The sequence below is a fragment of the Nothobranchius furzeri genome, chromosome 18, assembly GCF_043380555.1.
Source record: "Nothobranchius furzeri strain GRZ-AD chromosome 18, NfurGRZ-RIMD1, whole genome shotgun sequence".
NCBI classification, from domain to species: domain Eukaryota; kingdom Metazoa; phylum Chordata; class Actinopteri; order Cyprinodontiformes; family Nothobranchiidae; genus Nothobranchius; species Nothobranchius furzeri.
Window position 1 is genome coordinate 41,334,402 of NC_091758.1, and position 14,448 is coordinate 41,348,849.

Here is a 14,448-nt window from a genome sequence, read left to right on the forward strand (position 1 = left end):
TCTCTGGAGGCCTCCAGAGCACAGCCAGAACCGCACCTGTAGGTCCAAAACCCAAAACAAGACACCAAGTTGTTTTATACGCCTCAAAAAGAAGCCCTGGAAGGAAGGGACCTAAAACTGCAACAAGATGAACCGAGCATCAGAACTCACTCAGGATTATGTCAGAATGGAGAAGGTAACCAGTCTAAACCAGTTTAACTAACCGGTCAGGATTTAGTCATGTAAATGATTTCCTGCAGCTCAGAGCCTGGTTTAAACCCGGTCACTGTTACGGCATTAGGACTGTTTATAACAGAACCTGACCCGAACCAGAACCCATCCAGTCCTCAGGAGGACTCGAGCTTTAATTCTGACTCTCTAATCCACGAAGCGCTGACGCAGCAAACATCAAACAGCAGAGAAGCAGAAACGTAATAATTTTTGTTATCTTCCTGTTTTTCATTCCCATCTGACGCAGACGCTTTTGTTTCATCGCTTCTTCTTCAGTCTAACTCCATGGCACCTTCATCTTTTTAAATCTTCCTTCCCTGACCTCCTGATCCTCAAATCTCTCATGTGTTAACCTCTCTCACCTCCAGCGTATCAAATGTGCAAAGTAAATATGCAGAAAGGTCAATGGTCACCGTGCTGAGGAATAATAAAACACGTCTGAACTTGTGTAGCACAGCATCAATTAAGATGAACCGACTCACTGGAGGAGGGATTTCTGGGATCTTAAAGCTCGTTTTACAACCCGGGTTTGACTAATTCTTCACTTTTTTCAGGTTTTTATATTAATGAATAAATCAAGAGTTTGAAGCTACTGAAGCTGGGAAACAACAACAACTGTCAGACGTCCTAAACACTAAATCAGCTTTACAGATTTCCTTTTGTTTGAAATGAGTAAAAACCAAAGAAAACAACTGAAGGAGGAGCCCAGGATGCTGTTAAAACAAGATGAAACCACAAAACAGCTTTTCCTTTAAGGCTACGAATTAATTTAAAGATGACTAAATGATTAGTGACTTAGGACTACTTATTTATATCAACAAATATTAATTATCGTTGCTAATTCATAATTATTAGGCTTCATAGTGCTGAGTAATGTGCTCTTTAAACTCTTATTTTCTGTTCTTGGTAACATTTTGAACAACTGGACAAAAATATCATGAGCTTTATCAGCTTAATAAAAATAAGCTGGACCGTCTAAGCTAGCAGCATTAGCTGAACTCAATTAGCTGATCTGAGTGAGTAAAGCTAATAAGCTAACCAAGGGTAATGAGAAGAAAAGTTAGCTAAACCGGTTACAGAAGTTAGTAAAGAGAAATGCTCTAAATTACGTAAGTAAAACTAGCTAAATTGCTAAAGATACCTAGTTAACTAGCCAGAGGGATATTAGCTATTTAGCAAATCAAAGTTAAAGGTGCAATAAGTAAGAATTTTACATTGAAATAATCACAAAACTGTCTTAATCATGATGGAAGGAAGGTTACGTAGAAACAGATTTCCTTCTCAGCTCGTCAGTTTTTCTCCTGTCTAAAAAGCAAATCCGTGAAACCGAAATCTGTTTATCTTTGGTGTAAAGCTAAATATGCGCCTGCTGCTGCCGCCTCTTGGCCAGATCATCATCATAAATGAGAATAAGGTTTCAATAGACTCATCTGGTTGAATTAAGGCTAATTAAAATAAAACCGTGGGGTTGCCAAGTCTGTAAGAGCAAACACTGCAGCAAAGCACGGGAATGTTCATAAACATCTTAAAGCAGAGTTATGTTTGCTCTCCCAAGAAGCCATGGCTTTGTCATCTGGTTTATTATGGTTGTTAGATTAAGATTAAGTGATAAAAAGTTTAAATTATATTTCATGTTTCAGGCTTTAAAGTTTAAACTACCCCCCCCCCCCCCCCCCCCCCCCAGAGTTGCCAGCCAGGTTACTAGAGGATGTTAGTTTATCCGCCTATTTTTTATCATCTCCAACTAAATTGGCTTTGACCTTTAAAAACATGGAATAAAAAAATCTTTATTGATTTAAAATGAGAAGTCTTTTAGTTTCACTTCCAGGAAGACTCCTTATTTAAGCTTGGTTTATGATTGACGCGTCCGCGAGGTTCGCACGGCTCCGTGCGGAAAAGTTGCGTCATTTTAACAACCACGCCCCTCCACCGCGCCTCCGCATGGCCCAAACTTACCGCACCGCGCACCTAGGAAATTTTCTAACCACGCGGACGGTCAGACGTGGAAAAACATGGCGGACTGGCAAGAACTAGTATGGCAGAGGTTCGTAAATACAGACATTTGTATGATTCAGCTCTCAGAGATCACCGTGATCAACATGTTGTTAATAATTCTTGGAGAGAAATGGCTCGCACTGTCGGAAAAGACGAGGACGCTGTTAAAAAATGCTGGAATGCCATGTTGTAAACAGTAATTTCTACTTCTACTACGGTGTAGTGTTGGATGCATGCCGTAGAGCTCCATGCTGCCCCCTACAGTTTGGGAGAATATTGGCTCACCGCAGAGACGAGCTGCATGAACCATAAACGCTGCGAGTTGTGAAGCGCGTTCCATCCGCGAGCCGCATCACCAAGCGGAAAGTGAATGTGTCAAGCATAAACCAAGCTTTAGGGCAAGCCTAATTACCCCCAAAATGCAGAAAAACACAGCAAGGCTCGCTGCTTTAGTGTAAAGAGCTCGTTTCCATAACGGGACTCACCGTGCACGGGGAGTTTCTTAGAGGAGGGGGGAAGAGAGGACTCTTCAGCAACACGGAGCCTCTCTGACCTTTAGACTGACCCCCCTCCACTGTGAAGGTTGCACCTACACACACACACACACACACACACACACACGCACACACACACACACACTTTAGGTCAGTGTCAGCTCAGATAAACAATACATCCAACAGCTCCAGAGACCAGAGTTATTCACCGAACCTTTAAAAGTCCTGGCCCACTCGTGTAAGTGCACTCACACTGAAAGCAGGAGCGTGTCGTCTCTTACACCCCGGGGGGGGGGTTGTTTGCAGCACCGTGCTGACCTCTGACCCAAACACCATATTGTGTCTGGCACAGAAGTCTCACTCTTCCCAAATCCGCAAAGTCAAGACAGACATGTTCAAAGTTGTTACTTTAAAGGTTGAAATTCTCTATATTTTCTGCTTAGAGGCCGACTTCTTTTCACTTTTCGAACCAGCGGGCGAGTCGGTGCTTCGTTTGATCTGCACTGTGTTGATGCCATAATATTAGGTACGAACCTGACGACGGGCAGCTCTGTCTGCCGGGTTTAGCTGCTGACTGAACTCTCCTCCAGGACAGACTCCGGCCTGCAAACGACTGCCAGCCGCATTCGCCCTCTTCAAAGGAGCAGTAGCTGCCGTTGAGGAAGCGGCCTGGAGGGAGATGGGAGAGAATACAGAGGACAGAGGAGGAGTTGAGTGACAGCGAAAAGAAAAGCGTGCAGGATGCAAACCATCGGGACCTGTAGACGGAAACCGGGAATGAAGTGTGACGAGACCGAAAACCTAAAGAAAACGGTGAAGTTTGGGAAAGTCAGCCACAGAAACATTTTATAATTTGGCTGATGGATTATGAAGCTCGTTTAATCTCAGAAGCATTTGTGTGTCGAAGTATTTTGCTCTTACTTTTGCTAACTTTTAATGCCTTACTGGCTTCTATGGTGGCCCAGAAGGTTCAAATAAATATAAAAACCCCAACACAAAATCAGAAGCTAAAAAGGAAGTAATAATGAATTTAAATGAATTCAGTTCATTTCTGTAGCATCGGTTCACAAAGTACACGTTCCAACTGAATCATCAGCGCACTGAGCTCAGCTTATTATGCAGATTAGTTAAACGTTTCCTATATAAGGAACCCAGCAGGTCGCATCGAGTCACTGACTAGTGTCAGAGTCTTTACAGCATTCCTCATACTAAGCACGCATGTAGCGACAGTGGAGAGGAAAACTCCCTTTTAACAGGAAGAAACCTCCAGAGGATCCTGGCTCAGTATAAGCAGCCATCCACCATGACACACACACACACACACACACACACGCACGCACGCACACACACGCACGCACACATACACACACGCACACACACACACACGCACGCACGCACGCACACACACACAGCAGAAGTTCAGGAGGTAGAGCGGGTTGTCCAGGTTTCAGAGGGTTGTCGGTTCGATCCCAGCTCCCTTTAGGGAATTCTGCGGCTCTGTACTTGGGTGAGACTTTTCCCCTGAACTGGCTGCAGTGATGGAAGTACCGGCATTTAAGGATGTTAGTCTTCTTCCGTCATAACTCTGTTAACGATAAGAAAATGCACGTGTTGCTATAATTCAGCAGCGAGGTGTGTCGAAGCTGTCATGTGATCAGGAGCTAAAGGGCTGGACGTTCATATCCAAGTGCACCAGGGCCAGTGAGCAACGAGCATCTATAGTTACGATGGCCGACCTGAAGACCCGCAGAGTCGCTGCTGCAGGTGTGAACCTGCTCTGTGGTCTTCAGCCGTACCCTTCTTCACAGCAGGACTTCCCGTGTAAGGAAGACCTCGTCTCTGTCAGACTGACGCAGAGCCGCTGTGGCTACGATGTGGTTTACCATCACCAGCAGAGAGTGAGTGAATCATGGAATCTCTGTAAAGCGCTTTGGGGGCCTTAAAAACGCCATTAATCTAAACCATTAATATCGTGAGCTGAGATCATGAAGGCCAAACTTCTGCAGATGTTCTTTCATCGTGTAAAAACATGCCATGCATACACCACCGCCACCACAAAGGTCTGACGCTTTAATATTTATGAAGGTCACACTGTGAATATGTCGACACGGCTGCAGCTTACATTTAGGTTTCCAGCCTGAGATGATTTATAAGCAAGAGAAATCCTCAATAAGCTCAGAGAAAACAGAAAAACACCTAAAAGTCAGTTTCTAAGAGGATGAATAACAAATACAAACCATAGCAGGTTAAATAATTCATATTTTATTAGTTCTGTTGTGTGAATAAACTCAAAGAAAACAAAACGGCATTAATGAACTATTTAAGAGGCTCTTATTGTGAAGGATTAAACCAAGTTCTGCTAAGGACGTAGCGAAAGCTAAAAGTTTACAGTTCCCTCTGTAAAAACACACCCTGAACCCTCGGGTAAACAACAACAACAACAATAAAGCTCAGCTGACTTGCATTAACCTTTCAACCCTCTGTCGTTTGTGCTTTAATAAAAACAGTAACGTGTGTTTAAACCCAGATATTTTCCTGGTCGGATGAGGGTAAATTAAAAACCCTCACACATCGCCCTTCAGACTCCCGCTTCCCCGCGCTTTGATGCCAGCAGCGTTTCCGTGTTGTTACAGGGAAAGTGTGAAGCTGGAGCGCGGCAGGACGTCTGCAGAATTCAGACGGACGGAGATCAACCAGAGGAAGCTGGGACTGTCGGAGAGAGGAGGATGTGTTCGTGCATGATGATGGCGTGTGAGACGAGTGCTCCTCAGAGACACGGTTCCCTTAGACGTCAGGAATCCGTCTGACTGATTCCATCCGAGTCTGTTCCTGCGGTTTCCTGTTAATGAGCCTCGGCCGGGCTTAGAAAGGATTTAAACAGACCCAATTGGATGCAGATAACTCGTGGATGGATCATAGAGAATAGGGTATGAGAGAGGCAGCGGGGGGTAACCGTGAAGAAGCTGCAGGTACAGAAGTAGATGCATATGAGCGGGTCAGGGTGGTCAGACGAAGAACTTCAACCATCGTTCACAAGAGAGTTCCCAAAAGGTCTCGACGTGTTCTCAAGTGTTTGTTATTACATGAAACGCAGTTGGATGTTCTCTCAGAGCAGTTTCATGAACTCTGAGCCTTTCGATCTATGAGTTAGCGAGTCCAGGAGATGCTGAGGACTTTGATTCTGTTTTGAGATCTATGAAACTCAAGTGAGACAGAAAAGAAACCAAAATGAGAAAAACAGTGCAACAAAAATCCAAAACAAAACTCGACACAGTTAAGGAACTTTGTGACTAAAATTCAACACAAAAGTTTGCTAAAAAGTCCTGAAAACGTCCAAATTTACTTGATTTTTTTTCACAAACCAACTTGTTTGTTAACTTGTTCCAATTCAGCGGTTTTTGTCCACAGTTGAGTTTTTTTTAAAGCCTCAAAGTCACAACGGCTGACCTTTGACACGACGAACATTCTGCATCACGGAGTCCAGATTAAACTCTGGGAAAAACATCTTCATTCTCCAGGTACCAAGAAAAAGTCAGCTCTCAGAACAGATTGTGTCTTCTTAATCATCATTCAGCTGAAGTCCATAAACCTGGCGGCTTTACCCGACAGGTGACGCTTTTCATCGGACCCGTCCTCCTGATGCCTGCTGCTCCTTGGGCCGCTGTGTTGTTAGTCTCCTCGATCCTGACCTTTTACTTTTGATCTTCATGTGATTGTTTCTCCTGATGCTGTCTTCACAGTTTGAAAATGTCCTAAACAGGACACCGTACAGCTCGACGACGTGCACAAATGCTAGTGAGAGTTCTCGGTCAGTAATACCCGGCTGGTGCTGAACACGACGCTTTTGCCTCCATGATGCAAAGCATAAATCAACACACACACACACACACACACACACACACACACTGCATTTAAATGAAGATTACACCCCCGGGTTAGCCTCTCATGCCAATTAGTGCTGATAAATCCCCCTGCAGTAGAAACAGGATCCGTGCCTGGCCGGGATTTTCACCCTATCGTTACGCTCTTATCTCTCAACTCCCGTTGTTAGCAAACCTACACACAGGGGAGCGGGCATCCTTTTAATAAGCAGCGCATGGGAGGCTGACCTGCACTGCGGGCAGCAACAAATTAATTCTGGTTAGTTTAATATGAGCAAAAAAGCCGCAGCATCATTATTGTTTTCTATAAATTCTGAGCTGCGTGTCAATAAATCTGAATGCCAATGTATGACTGCAGCACTAAACACACACACACGCACACACACACACACACACACACACACACACACACACACACACACACACACACAGCCTGGGGGACTTGTGAGAAAGATGTCAGCAGACTTGGCTGGCGTTTGCTCTGAGCCCTGAGAAACGCGGAAAACAAATGTGCAGAGACAGAAATAACAACGGTGGAAGATCTCAGGGGTGAGAAGTGCTAGCCAAGCAGATCTGCGCTGGAGACTTGTTCTGGGCCTGTTTCTGTTGTGGGTCTGTCAGAGGGCACACTCAGACGGTCAGTTGTTGCTTCGTTACGGGTGACTCACGGGAGCACGGCTGAACAAGCTCACCACCGAGTAAAGAGATGAATGTCAGACTCGTGCGTCACGTTGTACTCACGGCAACGGTCGCCTTCGTCGTCTCCGAGCGGACAGTCGGTGCTGAAGTCACAGAGCTTGTCGAGAGGGATCCCGGGTCCCTGGTGGCAGTGGTACTGACCCTCCAGCGTGATGTTTGGACCAGGTGGGGACGCTGGATGAAGAGAGGAAGAAAGAGACGAGCTTTAGACAGCGACTTGTTTGTAAAGCACAACAAACCGCAGAGCCGAGGACTACCTTCAGGTTCCCGGCTAGATTTAAAGCATTATGTAGGACGCCAAACTTAAATCCACAGCTCAGGAAAACACAACTCAGAAATAAAAGGGGAAGTGCGTCGGTTTATGACAACGTCTAACACAAGGTGCGACTGTAAACCAGGTGTGACTTCCACCACCTTAAGTAATTGCACTGGGCTGGCTGTGATACAGTAGGAACAATGACCCAGTTACTGTTAGCGCCATGCTCACACACCAACTGAAATCAGCCGCCTCCGCAGCTCAACCGTCACCTGCTGCATCTGCAGATCTATGCAAATCAGAGATTTGTTATCTGAAGTTCTGGAAACCGACTGCTCACCTTCGCCTTAATCACCTGAAACTGATCAGAGAAAAAACGCAGGAGCAGGAAGCTAAAGCGCACACCGATGTGGATCTTGTTTGTCTCTCTGTCATGAGACGAGTGATTGCTATCACCACTGACTGGCTGCGCTCTCAGTAGTTTGTCCTTGATCTATACTATGCAGATTTGTTCGCTGCTCAGGCGAAATTGGGAGCGGAAAGTCTGATAACAGTCCTGTGACATAAAGAGTCAGTGTAGAGCAAACGCCGTCAGCTGAGCTGACAAGTGAAGGCGGCGATGCAGAAATGATAATAAAGGCCTCGGTACACCTGTAGGATGGTGTTGGAGAAGGTAAACTCACGGCAACGCGACAGGCTGCAAACATCAGACATGTCACATGACTGAAAAACATCATCCTTGGGTTGTTTTTCCAGTCTGATGGAGGTGGGTGACTGGCTACATGGATGATAAATGACCCGCACTTGTATAGCGCCTCTCAGAGTAAGGACTCCAAAGCGCTTTACACTACAGTGTATCATTCATCCATTCACACACTGATGGTGATGATGCCCTGGGGCGCACTGACAGAGGCGAGGCTGCCGAGCAGAGGTACCACCGGTCCCTCTGACCACCGCCAGCAGGCAAGGAGGGTTAAGTGTCTTGCCCAAGGACACAACAGCAGAGTTCTCTGTCCGGAGCCGGGATCTAACCTGCAACCTTCCGATTACTGGACAACCTGCTCAACCTGTTGGGCTACTGCTGCCCCAGGTGCCCCCTACTGCTCACCACCAGGTGAGTGCACACACCTAGTGGTGATGTAGATGTGCAACATCCTTACTGTAATCTAGATAACGGTTGATGGATGACACGAGGCAGAAGAGCCAGAAGTTGCCCATCTACACCTCAAGGACAAAGGTCACTCTTTGAAGACAATCGTGGACACCTTTTGGACGGGGAAAACCAACTTTGAAGAGAGGAGGTGGCTTCAGTCATCTTCCCAACACCCATTGTGCAGCCTTCCCTTGAATCCCAGACAGAATCCAGACAGTACCAAAACAGATCATCAGCACCAACGACACAATCAAGGCGCTGAAGAGAGGGAGGGGCCATGCCCCATCAGCATGTTTTCAGACCACACCTTTTAGGCCCCCTACTCCCAACACAAGAAGAAGCTTCTTGGACGAGGAGAGAAACGTCTTCAAGGAAAAACGTCCAACCGTTTGCAAGTAAACCCCAAGATGGATGACCGAGAATCGACACAAATGTGCTGATGGTCAGTAGGTCTCATGGTCTTTTTCCAGTGATGGCCACCTTAGAGAAGCCGGAGCCATGGTCCATGGCCCCCTCTGCTGCCCAAAAACGAATAGGACTCTATGGGCCGCTTGAACATGGAAGAATAGTCTCGCCTTTTTTAGACATTTAATTCATGACATAGAATTTTTTTACTCAAACATAATTTCAGAGATTAATCCTAGTAAGACAGCATGTTTGATACCACCATCAGTGATGGGTGAATGTAAAGCACTTTGGAGTCTTGTGAGTCACAAAGGTGCTATACTACTGCAGGTCGATCATCATTCATCATAAAATCAACACCAAAGGTAAACCTGAGGGAAAACGGTCAACTTGGTGGTCAAACCGTGTCGGTTTTGGACTTTTGGAAAACAATAAAACTTTTGATCTTTTAGAGAATCGACTGAAAATCTCGTTTGCCAAGTTTCAGTCAGTCAGCCCCCGAGGCCAGGTCTTTAGCTCAGTAAAAGTGGACACCTGGACTGTTCCAGAATCAGCAGCCGCTCACAAATACAAACAAAATAATTAATGTCTATTTACAACAGCCTTCCTCACATTCACCGCTCTCCACTGTGGGGGTTGTCAGCGTTGTGGAGAAGCATTCGGGCTTATTTAGCTACTGGCACAAGCGGAGGGCTTAAGACACATTAGTTTGAGTCTTCCTACGGCCCGGCGCTGTAGCAGGACCTCTGTGGCTGCAGAAAGCCACTTTAACATGTCAGTGAATAATCCACTTCACGCTCTTTTTAAACCTGGCTGGAGTAAATGACTCTGATGATGAATGCTCTTTGTGTCAGCGCCTATAAATGGTCCTTTTGGACCCGTTTTACAAGCGAAAAGCTGTGAATGGTGCATGAAAATACAACGTCACAGACCTGTGGCGGTAACAGAGGAAATTATACAGTTTTATTCAAATGATTCAAGTTGGGAGCTTGTTTGTGTAACACTAAACGTTTGGGTAAAGACGTGGCTTTGTAATTCACCACGATCAACACATGCATTATGCATCGGCTTCAGCTTCCTCGTGGTACCAAAACAACTCCACAAGCACAAGAGTTTATCAGAAGAGCGATTGAGAGAAAATGCCGTGGATGCAAATGAATGGTCCACCCGAGTTTGATGATGGATGAAGTTTAGCAGCAGGTCTGAGGTGGTCTCTGCTCTCCTGAACTCCTGCAGGTCTTAAATCACACTTAGACTGAGAAAACAAGTGGGTCGGTGGGGGATGAATTGCCGTCGGGCACGAGTGGATTTTGTTATCGTGGTGTTGGCCGGGTCGCTGTGGGCTTTGTGAGGAGAATGATGAGCTGAGGAGCTGCTGGGGTGACCGGCGAGGGTAAAGCCTCCGCTGATAGAAACAGAGCTGGACTCCGGTTAGACGCCAAAGCATCAGCGCGTCTGCACGGAGAGCAAACAGCACAAATAAACCTGAGAGTAAAGACACAGCTGGAGAGTTTTTATACACACTGAACCGCTGCAACACATCTGGACGATTCAGCTTAATGGACGTTTTTACCGGCTAAGAAAACGCAGGTTTCCTGATTCTGAGTCGGCATCAAATACAAACAACAAGGCAGGAAGGAAGCTGGGAAAGCAGCACAACACGAGGCTAATCGGTGTCACTGCTAAGTCATTAACGTACAAGGAGAGCTGATGAGTCCCCGTTTATTACATTAAACCGATGCATGTGCTCCCAGTTATTCACACACTTACACAACACTGTTTCAATAACATCATTATTAAAGTAGTTTAATCGGTCTTTGGCCTGGCAACCACAACCCCCCAAGCGCCATTTTAGGTGTATGACTCGCATTGCTAGGGGGAACCACAGCTGGAGGTGAAGCAGCATAAAAAAGGACAACGAATGCTTCCCTTAAGGGATAAACTTGTGAAGCAGGCGAGGGATCAGCATTTTCAGAAATGGTCAACAACGTAGATTTCTACGCCCTCAAAGGAAGCTGGCACTAACATCCCGCGGATACTAGAAGAAACTTATGTTCTACTTATATAACCGTGGCACAATGAACGTCATTTCGATGTAATTCCAGTCTGTCAGAATGACCAACTAACCCTAACCAACAGCTTTGAGATTTTTCCATCAAAAAACAAACAAAAGAGGGAAATATCCGGTGAACGGACCCCTGCTTACATTAAACTTTGCCTTCTTAGTTGTAAAGATACAGAGAAACCAACTCGACTCGACTATAAAAGAGGAAAGATAAAAAATTAATCAGACCTTTTTCTTAACCTTTCTACATTGTTTATTGTAAAGCTTCATTTAGTACAAAGATCTGTTTCCTGAGACGTGCGTCAACTATTATGGATGATGAAACCACTAACAAGGTGAACGGAGCAGGGGACTCCCACTTGCCCACAAGGGACACACCCGGCAGGATATATGCTGGATTCCTGGAGGGAGTGGAAGATCACATGCCTCTCCCAGCTGTCCATTGAGGACGTCAAAGACGTGTGGATATTCGGCCTGATGATCACTGGATTTCTCCTGATTGGAGTGGGAGGATATCTGGTTTTCTGGAAATTTGGGAAGATGGGAGCGATTGGAGGGCGACCCGCACCCACGGAAAGCACCGTCCGTGTGGAGACCTCACAGACTGGGACGTTACTCGAGGTGAATCGTAAGCTGGACAATGTTCTAGCTGCGATACCGGTATTAGTGCGCAAAATGGATGTCATCTCGGAGAGGGTCACCGGACGGTGTGGACATGTTTAAAAACCTAAACTGGCTTCACTGGAGGACTTGAATGATCAGTTAAAGACTGAAGGCAGAGAGGAAAATTATCTCAGCCTGACCCAAACAAATTCTTGTTATCCGAATCTGACGCCATGGCAGCCTTGAGATGCCAACAACAAACCCCCACGAAGGAATGCAGACGGATGCTGTGAAAACCCGACCTACCCCCCCTGCCCGCCTTCGGATTGGCGGACTTCAGCCTGGCGAGGTCATCAACCTGCAGGAGTCAATGTGCTCTGCGCTCCTCCCAAGATCTCCCTCCCACCTGTGGCTACAGTGGTTGAGCGCCGTACATGGCTGCTCTCGCTGGGGAAACAGGATCCCAGACCCCCCCCCCCCCCCCGCCTTCCTATCGGAGTATCTATGTTGTGATGTCTGAAGTCTGTTGCTTATCTGTCTGAGGTGTTTTTTTTGCAGAGCATAGCTGCCCTCCTGGTGGGAGAGAGCTATGAAGTGCCTTTTTTCCCCCTCCTCCCGAATCAAATCCTCATGTTACCCTCTTCTCTCTATTAAGGTAGCGCGACTCAGGGTTGCGAATGACCACATTCACCAATTCTTGTCATGTGTCTTGCCCATGTATGTCTGATCTCTGAATTGTGTGTACTGAAACTCTAATTTCCCTCTGGGATTAATAAAGTTTGATTGATTGAATAACATCGAATCATTTTAGCCCCAGATGCTACATCTTATGCCGTTAGCATGTTTTTGCTCCTTGTAATCATGCGACCTGGCATGGCAGCCCTTCACACAACACAAGTGGACCATTTTCTGCAGGGTTATGAGCTCACGACACACAAAGGGACCAATGCTTCCATTGTTATACACCTAGCTATCCCATCATGCAACACGCTACAGCACCCGATACGTCATCTGACAAAGACCGACTGATCTCTTTAATTGGAATGTCCGGTGATCTTTCCATCACCTTTGGAAACGTACAAAAGGAAGTTCTGATTTTCAGTAGCTTCATGAATCCCCCTCCAAACCGCTTCGGTGTTATTCTTTATTCTGTGTAAAGCTGCAGATAATCTGAAACACTTTCTATATATTTTTCTTCTCCTTTGTTTAATGGTTAATACATTTTATGTATAATTAACTTTTCTTTTCACAAGCTTCTCCAAACCCTTTGGTAACCATGGTTTTCTGTCAAAGTTTAATCAAAGCACAAAATAAAAAAAGTATCTGAAATGTGGAGCATTAACTTCTTAGACTTTTCTCTTCATATAAGTCGCTGTTAAACAGTTTATAATCTCTCATCCATCATATTCACTAATATTATGGTTAGTAATTATCATTAAAAAGGAATAAACCCTAACTAAAGGTAATTTTCACTAATATGCCCTACAGCTGACCTCTGACCCGGGTTTGCTGCATAGACATCAGAGTTTTGTTAAAAGCAGGAGTTTCCTACTCGAGTCAATGTTAGCATCACCGCGTATCTGATCTTCCCCCTCTGCAGGATGCCATACGATCATGCAAAGCAGTTTGTCTCCAAAACGCGGCGTGGAGATTTGAATACAGTTGTGAGATTAATGCAGCCTTTTGTCTTTCTGCAGACGAGCGATCACTTCCTGAAACATCATCTGAAATCAGAAGTGGTGTAATCTCATCCATCCTGGAGCATTATCTCCCTCCTCCAACTGGTTTATCGAGGGCAAAAATCTCCAGAGTCCAGAAAAAACAGCGGCACCAGAACCTCGCCAACCTATTAAAGACAAAACGTTCAGACGCTCGTGGAGAAAGATGCAGAGGCGCTTCCCACCGGACGGTTGGTGGGAAGAGACGTATTCGCTCATCAATTCAATTAACTGCACGCAGTCACGCTCGATTTGTGCGAGCTCGGCCTTATCACCATTACTTTCTGTCACGTTCGCCGCTGGTGAGACGGAACGTTCCGGAGATGGAAAAAGCTTTGATTAACTTTTCCCGTTTGGATGCTGATCTATCAGCTTTTATTGTTAAAATCACCTGTTTTAGCTTCAAATCCTGGAAATAAAAGATACAAATTTATTTAATTTAGAAAAAATAAGATCTTCCCAACAACTCGTGCTGTAAAAATCTGCCTGCAGCTGTGCAGAAGAGTTATGGGTCAATTTCTAAATGAAAACCACAAACATTAAACAACACGTTACAATTAACGCCACAGGCCGTGAATAAAACCTCCCAGTTCAGCCCGACATTCTGCAGAAACTGAGTTCTTCTACGGAATAATTATGTGCACGCATTTCTTATTAAAGTAAATCGTTTTCACATTTAAAGACTTTCTAGTTGCCTTGTAGCTGCAAAGTTTTTTTTTGTGGCACAAAGAGGCAAAAAACTCATTAAAGCGGACTTCTCACTGGGATTACAACAGATTACAAGAAGCTTTGAAACATTTGAGAGGGATCCAGATTTTCTGGGCGGAGTTGCAAGACCACCCAGAATATTCAGTCACTGAGAAAACCATCTAAAATTACAACGAGACAAATTTGAGAGGGGTTGGAAAGCAAATCACAAACAAAATGAGGAAATTTAAAACTAGTTGAAACTTTATCCCATGATCACAT

At 45.3% G+C, this 14,448-nt stretch overlaps 1 protein-coding gene across 1 annotated transcript in view; it reads right to left on the reverse strand.

The window, feature by feature from the left end:
* alk (ALK receptor tyrosine kinase) overlaps window positions 1–14,448 on the reverse strand; it is a gene marked incomplete in the record, with an annotated part of 374,845 nt that overhangs the window by 44,199 nt on the left and 316,198 nt on the right. The window contains 4 exon segments of the mRNA XM_070547101.1: window positions 2–36; window positions 2,691–2,794; window positions 3,234–3,368; window positions 7,322–7,453. Coding sequence (XP_070403202.1) covers window positions 2–36; window positions 2,691–2,794; window positions 3,234–3,368; window positions 7,322–7,453 — 406 coding nt within the window.